General features: G+C 50.1%; 1 protein-coding gene across 1 annotated transcript; it reads right to left on the reverse strand.

Annotated features, from left to right (window-relative positions):
• Positions 1–8,925: 8,925 nt before the first annotated feature.
• On the reverse strand, positions 8,926–15,012 carry LOC138928645 (uncharacterized). Its single transcript, XM_070286010.1, has 4 exons — positions 14,814–15,012; positions 14,573–14,724; positions 10,501–11,618; positions 8,926–10,315 (listed from the first exon to the last, which is right to left on the reverse strand). Exons 1-4 carry the CDS (start codon positions 15,010–15,012, stop codon positions 8,926–8,928), a joined length of 2,859 nt encoding a protein of 952 aa, XP_070142111.1.
• Positions 15,013–15,137: the final 125 nt, after the last annotated feature.

Genomic DNA, 15,137 nt, shown 5'->3' on the forward strand with positions numbered 1-15,137 from the left:
TTCGTGCTGTTAAATCTACGGTTTTCTGTGTGCGTGTGTGGTGTATGTAGGGGTGCTTTTTTTTTTTGTTGTATTCATTTATTACACAACAAGGGGTTTTTACTTTTTACAATTCACTAACGAGTAACAAAACAATGAGTATGACAGGGCAAGGGGCCCGCGAGTGTGCGGTACGGCCGCAAAGCAATGCTTCGCACATCGGTAAGCCGCTCAGCCAGTCTGCTCCTTCCTCGATCTCTCCAGGGCCCTGAGAGATCTCATCAGCTTGGCAGCGAACTCTGCCGCCGCCTCCCATGTCCTCGGGTCCGCCAGCATCAGCGGCACCAGCGTATCCGCACTGATGGCTGCACCTGCTATCGCCTCCAGCTCGTCCCTTTCCTCGTCGAACCGGCGGCAATCGAAGATGACGTGGGCTGCATCCTCTGTTATCCCGGATCCACATTCTGGGCAGCTTTCCTCCGCGTCGTGGCCAAACCTCTTGAGGTAGCTACGGAAGCATCCATGCCCGCTCAGCACCTGGGTCAGGTAAAAGTCTACCTGTCCGTGCTTCCGCTCCATCCAGGCCTCGATGTTGGGGATCATCCTGTGGGTCCAGCGACCTTTGGACGAGGCATCCCACCGGGCCTGCCAGCTTCCGTAGCTCCTTTTTCTGGCCGCGCTTTTCAGCTCGGCCTTCGAGACCGTATCGGCACCCTGCTGGCCGCGTATCACGGCACGAATGTCCGCCTTCTCGCGGATCAGCTCCTTCAGAGGGACCAGTCCTGCTAGCACCAGCACCGCGTGGTCCGAGATGGTTCGGAAGGCGCTCGCCACTCGAATGGCACAGAGTCTATACGTTGACTCGATACCCCGCATATAAGACTTTTTCCAGCCGCCAACGCCCACACTGGTGCCGCATACAGCAATTGGGAGGTGATGACGCTGGTCAGCAGCCTCCTTGTGCTCTGCTTAGGTCCCCTGGTGTTCAGCAGCATCCGAGAAAGTGCTCCAACCGTCCCACTGGCCTTCTTTTGGGCGTACTGGAGGTGTTCTTTGAAGGACAGCCTTGTATCGAGGAGGACACCCAGGTATTTGATGGCCCTCTGGGATTTTATGGCCGTTCCTCCGACCAGGACCTCCGCCGTTTCGATTTTTTTCCTGCTCGAAATCAGGACTGCCTCCGTCTTGTGCGCTGCTAACTCCAGGCCAGCGTTCGAGAGCCACGCCTCGATTGCTCTGATCGCGCCATTCGCTTTTTCCTCCGCAGCCGCCCGCTCCTTCGCGACTACAACCACGGCTATGTCGTCCGCGAAGCCAACTGTCTTGGTGTCGCTGGGCATCGGGAATCGCAGGACCCCATCGTACATGGTGTTCCAGAGCAGGGGTCCCAGCACGGAGCCCTGAGGGACTCCGGCTGAGACTTCGTATACTCTGGAACCCACATCCGTGTCCACAATGAGCACCCTCTGGCTGAAATAGCTCCTAGCTATCTCCAGTAGGTACCCTGGGATGTTCAGCGCAGCGAGGGACTCCAGCGTCCGGTTCCAGTCGGCAGTGTTGAAGGCGTTCCTAATGTCCAGCGTGACCACCAGACAGTATTTCTTGGAACCGCCTTCCCACCTCTTTCCCGCGATCGCAGATCCCGCCGTCTCCTTCACCGCCTCGATTGCGTCCAGCGTTGACTTCCCTTTTCTGAAGCCGAACTGGCTCGGCGAGAGGCCTCCGGCCCTCTCGATGGCGGCATGTAGCCTTGCGGCTATTATCTTCTCGAGCACCTTGCCCGTGGTGTCGGTAAGGCAGATTGGCCTATACGAGGATGGCTCTCCAGGCGGTTTGCCCGGTTTGGCCAACAGCAGAAGCCTTTGCCTCTTCCACCTCTCTGGAAAGGTACCCTCCTCGAGGCACCTTGAGTATAGGCCGGCGAACTCCTTTGGGTGCAACGCGATGGCCAGCTTCAGCGCACGGTTAGGCACTGCATCCGGCCCCGGCGTCTTTTTGGGGCGTACGCTCCGTCCTATCCTGGTCACCTCTTCGTCCGAAACCGCCCAGGCGTCGCTGGAATGACTCACAGCGCTGCTCTGCAGGGTCACCGGTGCTCCCCTCGGGAATAGGGCTTGCACTATTCCGTCCAGTGTATCCGGGTCAGAAGGGGCCGTGCTACCCGCTTTCAGCCCTTTGACCACCAGTCTATAGGCTCCGCCCCAGGGGTCGTTTTCCGCTTCGTCGCAGAGCCGCAGGAAGCTGTCCCTCTTCGCGTCCCTTATGGCAATTTTGAGAGTCTTCCGTGCCATTTTGTATGCCTCGCTGCACTCGGCGACTCTGGACGAGCCTCGAGCCCGCGTCATACGTCTCCGCGCGCGAAGGCAAGTGGACCGGAGGTCGGCTATCGTGTCGCTCCACCAGAACATAGGCCTCTTGTTCCTCCGAAACGCCCCTCTCAGCCGCATGCTCCTGTCGCAGGCACATTCCATAAGTGCAGCGGTCTGGTTCGCCAACTCGTTCGCTCCAACTGATTCATCAGCTGACATGCCCTCCAGTGCGTCCGTGAATTTCTGTGTGCAAAGCGTGTCCGGTCGGTATGCCTTGTTGGGTCTCAACACGGCGCGAGGACTCTCGGACTCTCCTACCGAACAGAGGATAGCCTCGTGATCGCTCCCCGTATATGCGTCGCTGATCTCCCATTTGACATTATGGGAGATTGCACTGCTCGCAAACGTGAGGTCAATGATCGAGGCAGCTCCCGCTCTGACAAACGTGTGCCTCTCTCCGTGGTTCAGGAGGACAACGTCCGTCGAGGCGAACGCCTCTAGCACCACCCGTCCTCTGGCGTTGGTCGCTGTGGATCCCCACTCCTGGGCCCAGGCATTGAAGTCGCCTCCAACTATTACGTTCGCCCTACCGCGCAAGTCGTAGCAGAGTTCGTCGAGAATCCTGCTAAACGCCTCCAACGGCAGGCTAGGCGCAAGGTAGCAACTGTACATCCAAAAGCCACCGACTTCTGCACGCACGAAACCATCGGCTTCCCGGATGCTGGACATACGAAGTCGCCTGTCGCCGCATAGCCAAAGGGCCGCCTTGCCAGTGCGGTCGCTGGCCCACTCCGCTCCTTCCCTCTCCCTGTAGGGTTCGCTCAAAAAAGCAACATCAGCTGATACCTCGCGGACCGTCTGCTGCAGCAAATCCTGCGCCGCCCTGCAATGATTCAGGTTGAGCTGAATCAATTGCATGACATCCTTGGGGGGCCCTCACCGCCAGTTCCGACCGGGCTGCTTCTGCTGCCGGATCGACCGTTGGTCTCGCTGCCGCCAGCACTCTTACCGAGGGGGTGCACCGGCTCCTTCTTGCACGTGGCTGCCAAGTGTCCTGCTTCGCCGCACCTGATGCAGCAGCCGCTCCTATCCACAAGGCTCCTACATCTGCTGGCGATATGCCCCAGTTCCAGGCATCTAAAGCATCGAGGAGGGCCCTCGCGCTCACGCACTCTGCACTGCGTCCATCCTATTCGAATCTCGCCTCTTTTCCTTACCTCTCTGGCCATAGAGCAAGGCAGGCTGATCACCGCTGTTTTGGAGTCTCCGTATCCGAGGCGGAGGCTTCGGACCTTGACTGCCCCTTCACTAAGCTGGTACTGCTTTGTGAAGGCGTTTCGGATCTCGCTTTCCGACGTAATCGCGTCGAGGTCCCTTAATACGAAGACACAGACCTTCGAATCCTCGGTCAGCGCCCGTACTTCCGCCGCGTCCCCAAGGACTCGGGAGATGCTGTCTCTCATGGACTCGGCGCTTCCCTTGCTGCCTTTTGCCACCTCCAGGAGTAGGTTTCCTTTTGCCGTACGGCGAACCCTGTTTACGGCGCTTCCCAGGTCAGACAGTTGGTTGTCGTCTCTTCTCGTGACCATTGCCAAGACCTCGTTGTAGGTCTTCCCTGCTGCCTCCACTACCACTGCGTCGGGTCGTGTTCTGCGAGACGGCTTCTTCTTCTTTACTACCGTGCTCCACGAAGTCACAGCGGAAACAGCGGAAACAGGCCCTGCGGTCTTCGCCGAGCCTTCTTGCCGATGTTCCGGCTCCATGCGCGCCGCTGCACGGGCGGTGGTCCGGGCTGGCGGTTTGCGAGCTGGTTGCTGGGCCTGCCCGGGGCGATCCAGGGTTTCGACCGCACCCTCGGGTTGGCTTTGTCCCCGCCGTGGGTCCGTCTGGACAGCCTGGTTCTTCGTCCTCAATGCAGTCGTCTGCTGCCCCTTGTTCACGCTGCACTTCCCATCCGGTGAGGCCTGGGCGCATTTACTGCAAACGCTCTCCGAGACCACAGCCTTCTCGACCGACTGCTCGATGCAGGATTTGAGTCTCCTCATCTCGGTGACCATTTCCCGCATGCGGTTGTTGATATGGCGGACCTGCTTATCCTGCATCTGCTTGTGCAGTTTCTCCAGCAGAATGCCAAGCTTCTCGTCGCACTCAGCCCGCGTGAGCTTCAGCTCCTCCTCTTCCTTATCCTCGGCGTCGGATTTGGGTAGTATGGGGGTGTATAGGGGTGTATGTGTAGGGGTGTATGTGTGTGTGTGTGCAGTGGTATATGATATGCCTGATCCTAATATATCTCCCTATATTAATTACTAAACTTAACTATGAACCTAACTAATATTTACATTATTTATAATAGGGGCTTTTGTGACTTCGTCACACCCCATCCCATCTTCGGGAGGGCTGGAGAGTGACGATGACTTTCCCCTTTCGATTTATTTGGACGCGGAAGCGTTGACTCGCCTCCTCCTCCAAGATCCGGGTCGTCCGTCGCCTTGGTATCGCCAGCCGCCCTTGAATCCGGCGGAGCAAGGCGGCCGGCAATGTGCCGTTGGGCGTGGTCCACTCTGCTGGAGCCGGTACCCAGCGGGGAGGGTTGAATCGCAATAACTTCAACGGAGCGGTATACATTAAAGATTGGCATATATAATTAATCTACGCTTCCATACCTTTCGTTTGATGTATATATTGTGGTTATTGCTTATGCATAAAAATATGCGTATACGTAATGCTTATTACATTTCCCAAACAAACAAGGATACTAAAATACCTTTTACAAATGGCAAGCCCAAAATGCAGATAACAAAAATATATATAATAAATTGTCACCTTTATGTTTAAATATTATTACCTGTAGCTGGGTAATTATCTCAGTATTCATGTTTGTTTGTGAAACGGTGAATTTTTTATTATATGCACTTATGTTCATGTACATATTTGTGTACATGCAATAACCACAATATATACATCAAACGAAAGGTATTGAAGCGTAGAATCATTATATATGCCAATCTTTAAGATATACCGCTCCGTTGGAAAGTTATTGCGATTCAATTTTTATTTTCAATTTTTAAAATAAAAATTGGAAAATAATTATTATTTTCAATTTTTAAAATAAAAATTGGAAAATAATTTTAATTTTCAATTATTATTTTAAAAATTGAAAATAACTGTTATAACTCAACTTTTATATACAAATTGAAAAATAATAATTATTCTACAACTTTTTTATAACACTTGAATAATAAGAATTAATTTCCTATTTTTTCTATATAATTGTAAAATAACTCTTATTTCATAATTTGTATTATAAAAATTATAACTGTTACGATCCCTGCTCTCTGCTGACTTTTGAGTCCCCGAGTCTGCAGACTTTCGAGTCCGACCATAACGTCTCTCTGCTGACTTTCGAGTCCGAGCTGACTTTCGAGTCCAAAAAACGTGGGTTCAGTTGACTTTCGAGTCCGAACGCATTCTCTCGTGGACGACTTTCGAGTCCGAACGCATTCGCTATTGGGTGGCTTTCAAGGCCCATACCCTGGCGGAACTATCGGCATTCCCCTATCGGACAGCCGCACTCGGGACGAGGAGGACGAATCGGAACTACGGCGTACCCCAGAATCGAGATCCGGCATGAAATTATTGAAAATTGTACCTTTTAAGAAAATAAACATTAAGATACATTTACGGCATAATCCTCTAGCGTTCTACTCTGGGACGGGGTCGGAATCTCTTACAGCAACCACGCCTGAACCAAATAAATATATCTGCACAGACCCTGGACGTCCCGCTGACTACCCGTGGACGACAGGACGTTACAATTTTATAAACATATTTTTCGATCAGCGCACATTCGTTTTTGCGAGTGTAAGAAATTTTCGTCCCACGTGTCGCGACGTACGGTCGCCGGCAAAAATCGGCAAAAGTACAGGAGAAAAGGGAGAAATCGTAGTCAACGTCACTGCCAGCGTCAACGCCGGCAAAGGGACGCTTCAAGCACACACACACGGGGCCCACACACATCTCCAGTTCTGCTCTGCCCGCGGCAGCAGCGTTGGCTAGCTTAAGCATTATGATAAATACAGGGGACCCTCGCTAGGAGGGACAGACTTCGCAAGATCAGCTCTTTGAATACACATCGCTCGCAGTCTTTAATACACTCTTAAAACCATCGTTGAATACACATCGTCGCAGGCCTTACACCTCGAAAGACCCACTCATCAAAACTCGTCGTCGTATCCTTCCACACCGGGAAGATTTTCACAATCCTTAAACCAAGTTAAGGACGCCCACGAATCCTCAAAGAGTCCTGCGAGATCCTGCCGCCTAGAACATAATAACAAATTTCATAACAAAAGTAATTAATAATTAAAGCAAATAAATAAACGGAAACAATAAAAATTAAAATGAATTAATAAAAATTAAAATAAATCGAAATAAAATAAATAAAACCAAAAATAATCAAATTAAAATAAAACCAAATAAAATAATCAAATAAATAAATACAAATCAAATAAAATAAATGCAAATATAGGGCATAAATCAACAATAAAATTTAAATAAAAATAACCGCCGAGAATACTAAAATCGAATAAAAATTAATCGAATAAATAATAACCGATCGCTAAAACGAATCGGAATCGAATAACTCAAAATATCGATAAAATAACAATAAAATAGTAAATAAATAATTAAAATTTAATACTGAATAAAACAATAGGAATCGAAGAAAATAATAAACGAGTCAACGGAAAACAATTCTCGGGACAAAAGCCCAGTGATCCTGCGAGATCCAAACCAAGGGTGTACGTGCACACAGTGCGGATCCTGCGAGATCCACTTCCGCAAACTCGTATCCGACAACGTAGAACCAGGTCGCTGCCACGGTATCCTGCCGTTTCCACTCACTCGAGCCCCGTTGTTACTTTTAATCCTTGTTCTCTACGTCTCCTGCGACCCATGGGCGTCACGTGGATAAGCTACCGCAAAAAGATGGAATTAGAAGCCATCCTCGGCGAGTTCGGACTCGAACGAAGCGGCACGGTAGATGAGCAACGTGCGCGGCTCATAGCATTCTCGCGGCAGCCAGGCAATTCCGAGGAAATACTGGATCGGCTCGACGAGCTGGAACGCCGGTTCGGGAACGCGCCCACTGGCGAAATGAAGTCGCCTATACCGCTAGATCCGTCTCTCATCTCGCCGCAACCGACCACGTTGGCATCGCTGGTGCCACCCTCGCTTTTTCTGCCGCGTAGCACGTCACCCGCTACAGGGCGACGCCCGAAGGCGGAAGAGCCTCCACGACCTGCGCATTCCCCGAGCGACGCCGGCTTAGGGGCCATCTTAATCGATCGGATGACCAAGTGGGGCCTTTCTTTCGACGGGACGACGCACAGTAGCCCACTGGCGAAATGAAGTCGCCTATACCGCTAGATCCGTCTCTCATCTCGCCGCAACCGACCACGTCGGCATCGCTGGTGCCACCCTCGCTTTTTCTGCCGCGTAGCAGGTCACCCGCTACAGGGCGACGCCCGAAGGCGGAAGAGCCTCCACGACCTGCGCATTCCCCGAGCGACGCCGGCTTAGGGGCCATCTTAATCGATCGGATGACCAAGTGGGGCCTTTCTTTCGACGGGACGACGCACAGTAGCGCCTTTTCTCATTTACCGTTGCAAAAATCATAATTTTTGAACCAAATAAGGTAATCGAATAATTTAAACGGCATTGGACAGGTAATTGTTGTAAAATGTATATATGTACTGCATAATTTACCACGCCCACAAATACGCCTTTTTAAAGGGTATCAAAGTGAAAAAATAATTTTTTTTCAATGAAAACAATTTTTAAAAATATTTGTTATTTAATTTTTTATGTTTATTTTTATGTATTTGCTCAAATAAAAATAATTTGAAAACTGAAAAAAAATATTTCTTGGAATGTATGAAATTGTGTCGGTATTTTGGTATATTTCACCATGAGTAGCTTTGGTTTATGTCGTTGCATTTTCGCAGACGCAGCTCGACGCAGCCGATGAAAGTTAATTCTGGTCCAGGAAATATCCACGTAACTTGTAGACATAGTGTAGTCGGTGGCTTTCATCGGCTTCAGAAGTTATAGACTACTTTAGGCAAAAAAAGGTGAAAAAAATTGACACCTGGCAGGTAGCGATTTACCTGTACAAGCCCAAACCAAAGTGCCGTTTTTTTTTTGGGTTAATTTACAGTTTATGAATGTCTCTATCATTTAAAGTAAAACCCATGACCATTGGTTTTATGGTTTTTGTGTAATATTACCTGAAAGTCGACCAATTTACCAATTTTTTTTGGTATTATGCAAAAAACGAAAAAAAGTTCAACTTTGAATGCTCATATCTTCTACGAAAAACATCTTAAAATAGATTTTATTGCAGATTCGGAATCCTTGGGAAATTTTCTGTCGAATAAGTATGGTTAAAATCGTTTTTGCGAACATGACTTTTTTGATTTTTGCAACGCTAATTGTTCGAGAGGCGCTACTGTGCGACGGCTGGACCAAGGTCCGCCGAGAATTCCTAGATTCTTCTTGCCACCGCGATACTATCAGCGGTTGTAGGATGAGATAAGGACACACTTCCAGAAGCCCAATGAACCATTCAAGGACTACCTTATCGACATTCGCTTGCAGATGCGCCGGGCAGGATTCTCCTCGGACAAGGAGCTGGAGAGGATCTACGAGAACATGCTGGAAAGGTACCCTCCTCAAGGCACCTTGAGTATAGGCCGGCGAACTCCGTTGGGTGCAACGCGATGGCCAGCTTCAGCGCACGGTTAGGCACTGCATCCGGCCCCGGCGCCTTTTTGGGGCGCACGCTCCGTCCCATCCTGGTCACCTCTTCGTCCGAAACCGCCCAGGCGTCGCTGGAATGACTCACAGCGCTGCTCTGCCAGGTCACCGGTGCTCCCCTCGGGAATAGGGCTTGCACTATTCCGTCCAGTGTATCCGGGTCAGAAGGGGCCGTGCTACCCGCTTTCAGCCCTTTGACCACCAGTCTATAGGCTCCGCCCCAGGGGTCGTTTTCCGCTTCGTCGCAGAGCCGCAGGAAGCTGTCCCTCTTCGCGTCCCTTATGGCAATTTTGAGAGTCTTCCGTGCCATTTTGTATGCCTCGCTGCACTCGGCGACTCTGGACGAGCCTCGAGCCCGCGTCATACGTCTCCGCGCGCGAAGGCAAGTGGACCGGAGGTCGGCTATCGTGTCGCTCCACCAGAACATAGGCCTCTTGTTCCTCCGAAACGCCCCTCTCAGCCGCATGCTCCTGTCGCAGGCACATTCCATAAGTGCAGCGGTCTGGTTCGCCAACTCGTTCGCTCCAACTGATTCATCAGCTGACATGCCCTCCAGTGCTTCCGTGAATTTCTGTGTGCAAAGCGTGTCCGGTCGGTATGCCTTGTTGGGTCTCAACACGGCGCGAGGACTCTCGGACTCTCCTACCGAACAGAGGATAGCCTCGTGATCGCTCCCCGTATATGCGTCGCTGATCTCCCATTTGACATTATGGGAGATTGCACTGCTCGCAAACGTGAGGTCAATGATCGAGGCAGCTCCCGCTCTGACAAACGTGTGCCTCTCTCCGTGGTTCAGGAGGACAACGTCCGTCGAGGCGAACGCCTCTAGCACCACCCGTCCTCTGGCGTTGGTCGCTGTGGATCCCCACTCCTGGGCCCAGGCATTGAAGTCGCCTCCAACTATTACGTTCGCCCTACCGCGCAAGTCGTAGCAGAGTTCGTCGAGAATCCTGCTAAACGCCTCCAACGGCAGGCTAGGCGCAAGGTAGCAACTGTACATCCAAAAGCCACCGACTTCTGCACGCACGAAACCATCGGCTTCCCGGATGCTGGACATACGAAGTCGCCTGTCGCCGCATAGCCAAAGGGCCGCCTTGCCAGTGCGGTCGCTGGCCCACTCCGCTCCTTCCCTCTCCCTGTAGGGTTCGCTCAAAAAAGCAACATCAGCTGATACCTCGCGGACCGTCTGCTGCAGCAAATCCTGCGCCGCCCTGCAATGATTCAGGTTGAGCTGAATCAATTGCATGACATCCTTGGGGGGCCCTCACCGCCAGTTCCGACCGGGCTGCTTCTGCTGCCGGATCGACCGTTGGTCTCGCTGCCGCCAGCACTCTTACCGAGGGGGTGCACCGGCTCCTTCTTGCACGTGGCTGCCAAGTGTCCTGCTTCGCCGCACCTGATGCAGCAGCCGCTCCTATCCACAAGGCTCCTACATCTGCTGGCGATATGCCCCAGTTCCAGGCATCTAAAGCATCGAGGAGGGCCCTCGCGCTCACGCACTCTGCACTGCGTCCATCCTATTCGAATCTCGCCTCTTTTCCTTACCTCTCTGGCCATAGAGCAAGGCAGGCTGATCACCGCTGTTTTGGAGTCTCCGTATCCGAGGCGGAGGCTTCGGACCTTGACTGCCCCTTCACTAAGCTGGTACTGCTTTGTGAAGGCGTTTCGGATCTCGCTTTCCGACGTAATCGCGTCGAGGTCCCTTAATACGAAGACACAGACCTTCGAATCCTCGGTCAGCGCCCGTACTTCCGCCGCGTCCCCAAGGACTCGGGAGATGCTGTCTCTCATGGACTCGGCGCTTCCCTTGCTGCCTTTTGCCACCTCCAGGAGTAGGTTTCCTTTTGCCGTACGGCGAACCCTGTTTACGGCGCTTCCCAGGTCAGACAGTTGGTTGTCGTCTCTTCTCGTGACCATTGCCAAGACCTCGTTGTAGGTCTTCCCTGCTGCCTCCACTACCACTGCGTCGGGTCGTGTTCTGCGAGACGGCTTCTTCTTCTTTACTACCGTGCTCCACGAAGTCACAGCGGAAACAGCGGAAACAGGCCCTGCGGTCTTCGCCGAGCCTTTTTGCCGATGTTCCGGCTCCATGCGCGCCGCTGCACGGGCGGTGGTCCGGGCTGGCGGTTTGCGAGCTGGTTGCTGGGCCTGCCCGGGGCGATCCAGGGTTTCGACCGCACCCTCGGGTTGGCTTTGTCCCCGCCGTGGGTCCGTCTGGACAGCCTGGTTCTTCGTCCTCAATGCAGTCGTCTGCTGCCCCTTGTTCACGCTGCACTTCCCATCCGGTGAGGCCTGGGCGCATTTACTGCAAACGCTCTCCGAGACCACAGCCTTCTCGACCGACTGCTCGATGCAGGATTTGAGTCTCCTCATCTCGGTGACCATTTCCCGCATGCGGTTGTTGATATGGCGGACCTGCTTATCCTGCATCTGCTTGTGCAGTTTCTCCAGCAGAATGCCAAGCTTCTCGTCGCACTCAGCCCGCGTGAGCTTCAGCTCCTCCTCTTCCTTATCCTCGGCGTCGGATTTGGGTAGTATGGGGGTGTATAGGGGTGTATGTGTAGGGGTGTATGTGTGTGTGTGTGCAGTGGTATATGATATGCCTGATCCTAATTTATCTCCCTATATTAATTACTAAACTTAACTATGAACCTAACTAATATTTACATTATTTATAATAGGGACTTTTGTGACTTCGTCACACCCCATCCCATCTTCGGGAGGGCTGGAGAGTGACGATGACTTTCCCCTTTCGATTTATTTGGACGCGGAAGCGTTGACTCGCCTCCTCCTCCAAGATCCGGGTCGTCCGTCGCCTTGGTATCGCCAGCCGCCCTTGAATCCGGCGGAGCAAGGCGGCCGGCAATGTGCCGTTGGGCGTGGTCCACTCTGCTGGAGCCGGTACCCAGCGGGGAGGGTTGAATCGCAATAACTTCAACGGAGCGGTATACATTAAAGATTGGCATATATAAATAATCTACGCTTCCATACCTTTCGTTTGATGTATATATTGTGGTTATTGCTTATGCATAAAAATATGCGTATACGTAATGCTTATTACATTTCCCAAACAAACAAGGATACTAAAATACCTTTTACAAATGGCAAGCCCAAAATGCAGATAACAAAAATATATATAATAAATTGTCACCTTTATGTTTAAATATTATTACCTGTAGCTGGGTAATTATCTCAGTATTCATGTTTGTTTGTGAAACGGTGAATTTTTTATTATATGCACTTATGTTCATGTACATATTTGTGTACATGCAATAACCACAATATATACATCAAACGAAAGGTATTGAAGCGTAGAATCATTATATATGCCAATCTTTAAGATATACCGCTCCGTTGGAAAGTTATTGCGATTCAATTTTTATTTTCAATTTTTAAAATAAAAATTGGAAAATAATTATTATTTTCAATTTTTAAAATAAAAATTGGAAAATAATTTTAATTTTCAATTATTATTTTAAAAATTGAAAATAACTGTTATAACTCAACTTTTATATACAAATTGAAAAATAATAATTATTCTACAACTTTTTTATAACACTTGAATAATAAGAATTAATTTCCTATTTTTTCTATATAATTGTAAAATAACTCTTATTTCATAATTTGTATTATAAAAATATTACGATCCCTGCTCTCTGCTGACTTTTGAGTCCCCGAGTCTGCAGACTTTCGAGTCCGACCATAACGTCTCTCTGCTGACTTTCGAGTCCGAGCTGACTTTCGAGTCCAAAAAACGTGGGTTCAGTTGACTTTCGAGTCCGAACGCATTCTCTCGTGGACGACTTTCGAGTCCGAACGCATTCGCTATTGGGTGGCTTTCAAGGCCCATACCCTGGCGGAACTATCGGCATTCCCCTATCGGACAGCCGCACTCGGGACGAGGAGGACGAATCGGAACTACGGCGTACCCCAGAATCGAGATCCGGCATGAAATTATTGAAAATTGTACCTTTTAAGAAAATAAACATTAAGATACATTTACGGCATAATCCTCTAGCGTTCTACTCTGGGACGGGGTCGGAATCTCTTACAGCAACCACGCCTGAACCAAATAAATATATCTGCACAGACCCTGGACGTCCCGCTGACTACCCGTGGACGACAGGACGTTACAATTTTATAAACATATTTTTCGATCAGCGCACATTCGTTTTTGCGAGTGTAAGAAATTTTCGTCCCACGTGTCGCGACGTACGGTCGCCGGCAAAAATCGGCAAAAGTACAGGAGAAAAGGGAGAAATCGTAGTCAACGTCACTGCCAGCGTCAACGCCGGCAAAGGGACGCTTCAAGCACACACACACGGGGCCCATACACATCTCCAGTTCTGCTCTGCCCGCGGCAGCAGCGTTGGCTAGCTTAAGCATTATGATAAATACAGGGGACCCTCGCTAGGAGGGACAGACTTCGCAAGATCAGCTCTTTGAATACACATCGCTCGCAGTCTTTAATACACTCTTAAAACCATCGTTGAATACACATCGTCGCAGACCTTACACCTCGAAAGACCCACTCATCAAAACTCGTCGTCGTATCCTTCCACACCGGGAAGATTTTCACTATCCTTAAACCAAGTTAAGGACGCCCACGAATCCTCAAAGAGTCCTGCGAGATCCTGCCGCCTAGAACATAATAACAAATTTCATAACAAAAATAATTAATAATTAAAGCAAATAAATAAACGGAAACAATAAAAATTAAAATGAATTAATAAAAATTAAAATAAATCGAAATAAAATAAATAAAACCAAAAATAATCAAATTAAAATAAAACCAAATAAAATAATCAAATAAATAAATACAAATCAAATAAAATAAATGCAAATATAGGGCATAAATCAACAATAAAATTTAAATAAAAATAACCGCCGAGAATACTAAAATCGAATAAAAATTAATCGAATAAATAATAACCGATCGCTAAAACGAATCGGAATCGAATAACTCAAAATATCGATAAAATAACAATAAAATAGTAAATAAATAATTAAAATTTAATACTGAATAAAACAATAGGAATCGAAGAAAATAATAAACGAGTCAACGGAAAACAATTCTCGGGACAAAGGCCCAGTGATCCTGCGAGATCCAAACCAAGGGTGTACGTGCACACAGTGCGGATCCTGCGAGATCCACTTCCGCAAACTCGTATCCGACAACGTAGAACCAGGTCGCTGCCACGGTATCCTGCCGTTTCCACTCACTCGAGCCCCGTTGTTACTTTTAATCCTTGTTCTCTACGTCTCCTGCGACCCATGGGCGTCACGTGGATAAGCTACCGCAAAAAGATGGAATTAGAAGCCATCCTCGGCGAGTTCGGACTCGAACGAAGCGGCACGGTAGATGAGCAACGTGCGCGGCTCATAGCATTCTCGCGGCAGCCAGGCAATTCCGAGGAAATACTGGATCGGCTCGACGAGCTGGAACGCCGGTTCGGGAACGCGCCCACTGGCGAAATGAAGTCGCCTATACCGCTAGATCCGTCTCTCATCTCGCCGCAACCGACCACGTTGGCATCGCTGGTGCCACCCTCGCTTTTTCTGCCGCGTAGCACGTCACCCGCTACAGGGCGACGCCCGAAGGCGGAAGAGCCTCCACGACCTGCGCATTCCCCGAGCGACGCCGGCTTAGGGGCCATCTTAATCGATCGGATGACCAAGTGGGGCCTTTCTTTCGACGGGACGACGCACAGTAGCCCACTGGCGAAATGAAGTCGCCTATACCGCTAGATCCGTCTCTCATCTCGCCGCAACCGACCACGTCGGCATCGCTGGTGCCACCCTCGCTTTTTCTGCCGCGTAGCAGGTCACCCGCTACAGGGCGACGCCCGAAGGCGGAAGAGCCTCCACGACCTGCGCATTCCCCGAGCGACGCCGGCTTAGGGGCCATCTTAATCGATCGGATGACCAAGTGGGGCCTTTCTTTCGACGGGACGACGCACAGTAGCGCCTTTTCTCATTTACCGTTGCAAAAATCATAATTTTTGAACCAAATAAGGTAATCGAATAATTTAA

This window comes from Drosophila kikkawai, chromosome 2L (genome assembly GCF_030179895.1).
Source record: "Drosophila kikkawai strain 14028-0561.14 chromosome 2L, DkikHiC1v2, whole genome shotgun sequence".
Lineage (NCBI taxonomy): Eukaryota > Metazoa > Arthropoda > Insecta > Diptera > Drosophilidae > Drosophila > Drosophila kikkawai.

Coding starts and splice junctions, on each gene's coding strand:
- LOC138928645 (XM_070286010.1), bottom strand. CDS start 15,012: ATGGCCCCTAAGCCGGCGTCGCTCGGGGAATGCGCAGGTCGTGGAGGC. Junction 14,725..14,813: donor CATTTCGCCAGTGGGCTACT/GTGCGTCGTCCC, acceptor GGGAATGCGCAG/GTCGTGGAGGCTCTTCCGCC. Junction 10,316..10,500: donor AGGAGCGGCTGCTGCATCAG/GTGCGGCGAAGC, acceptor GAATCATTGCAG/GGCGGCGCAGGATTTGCTGC.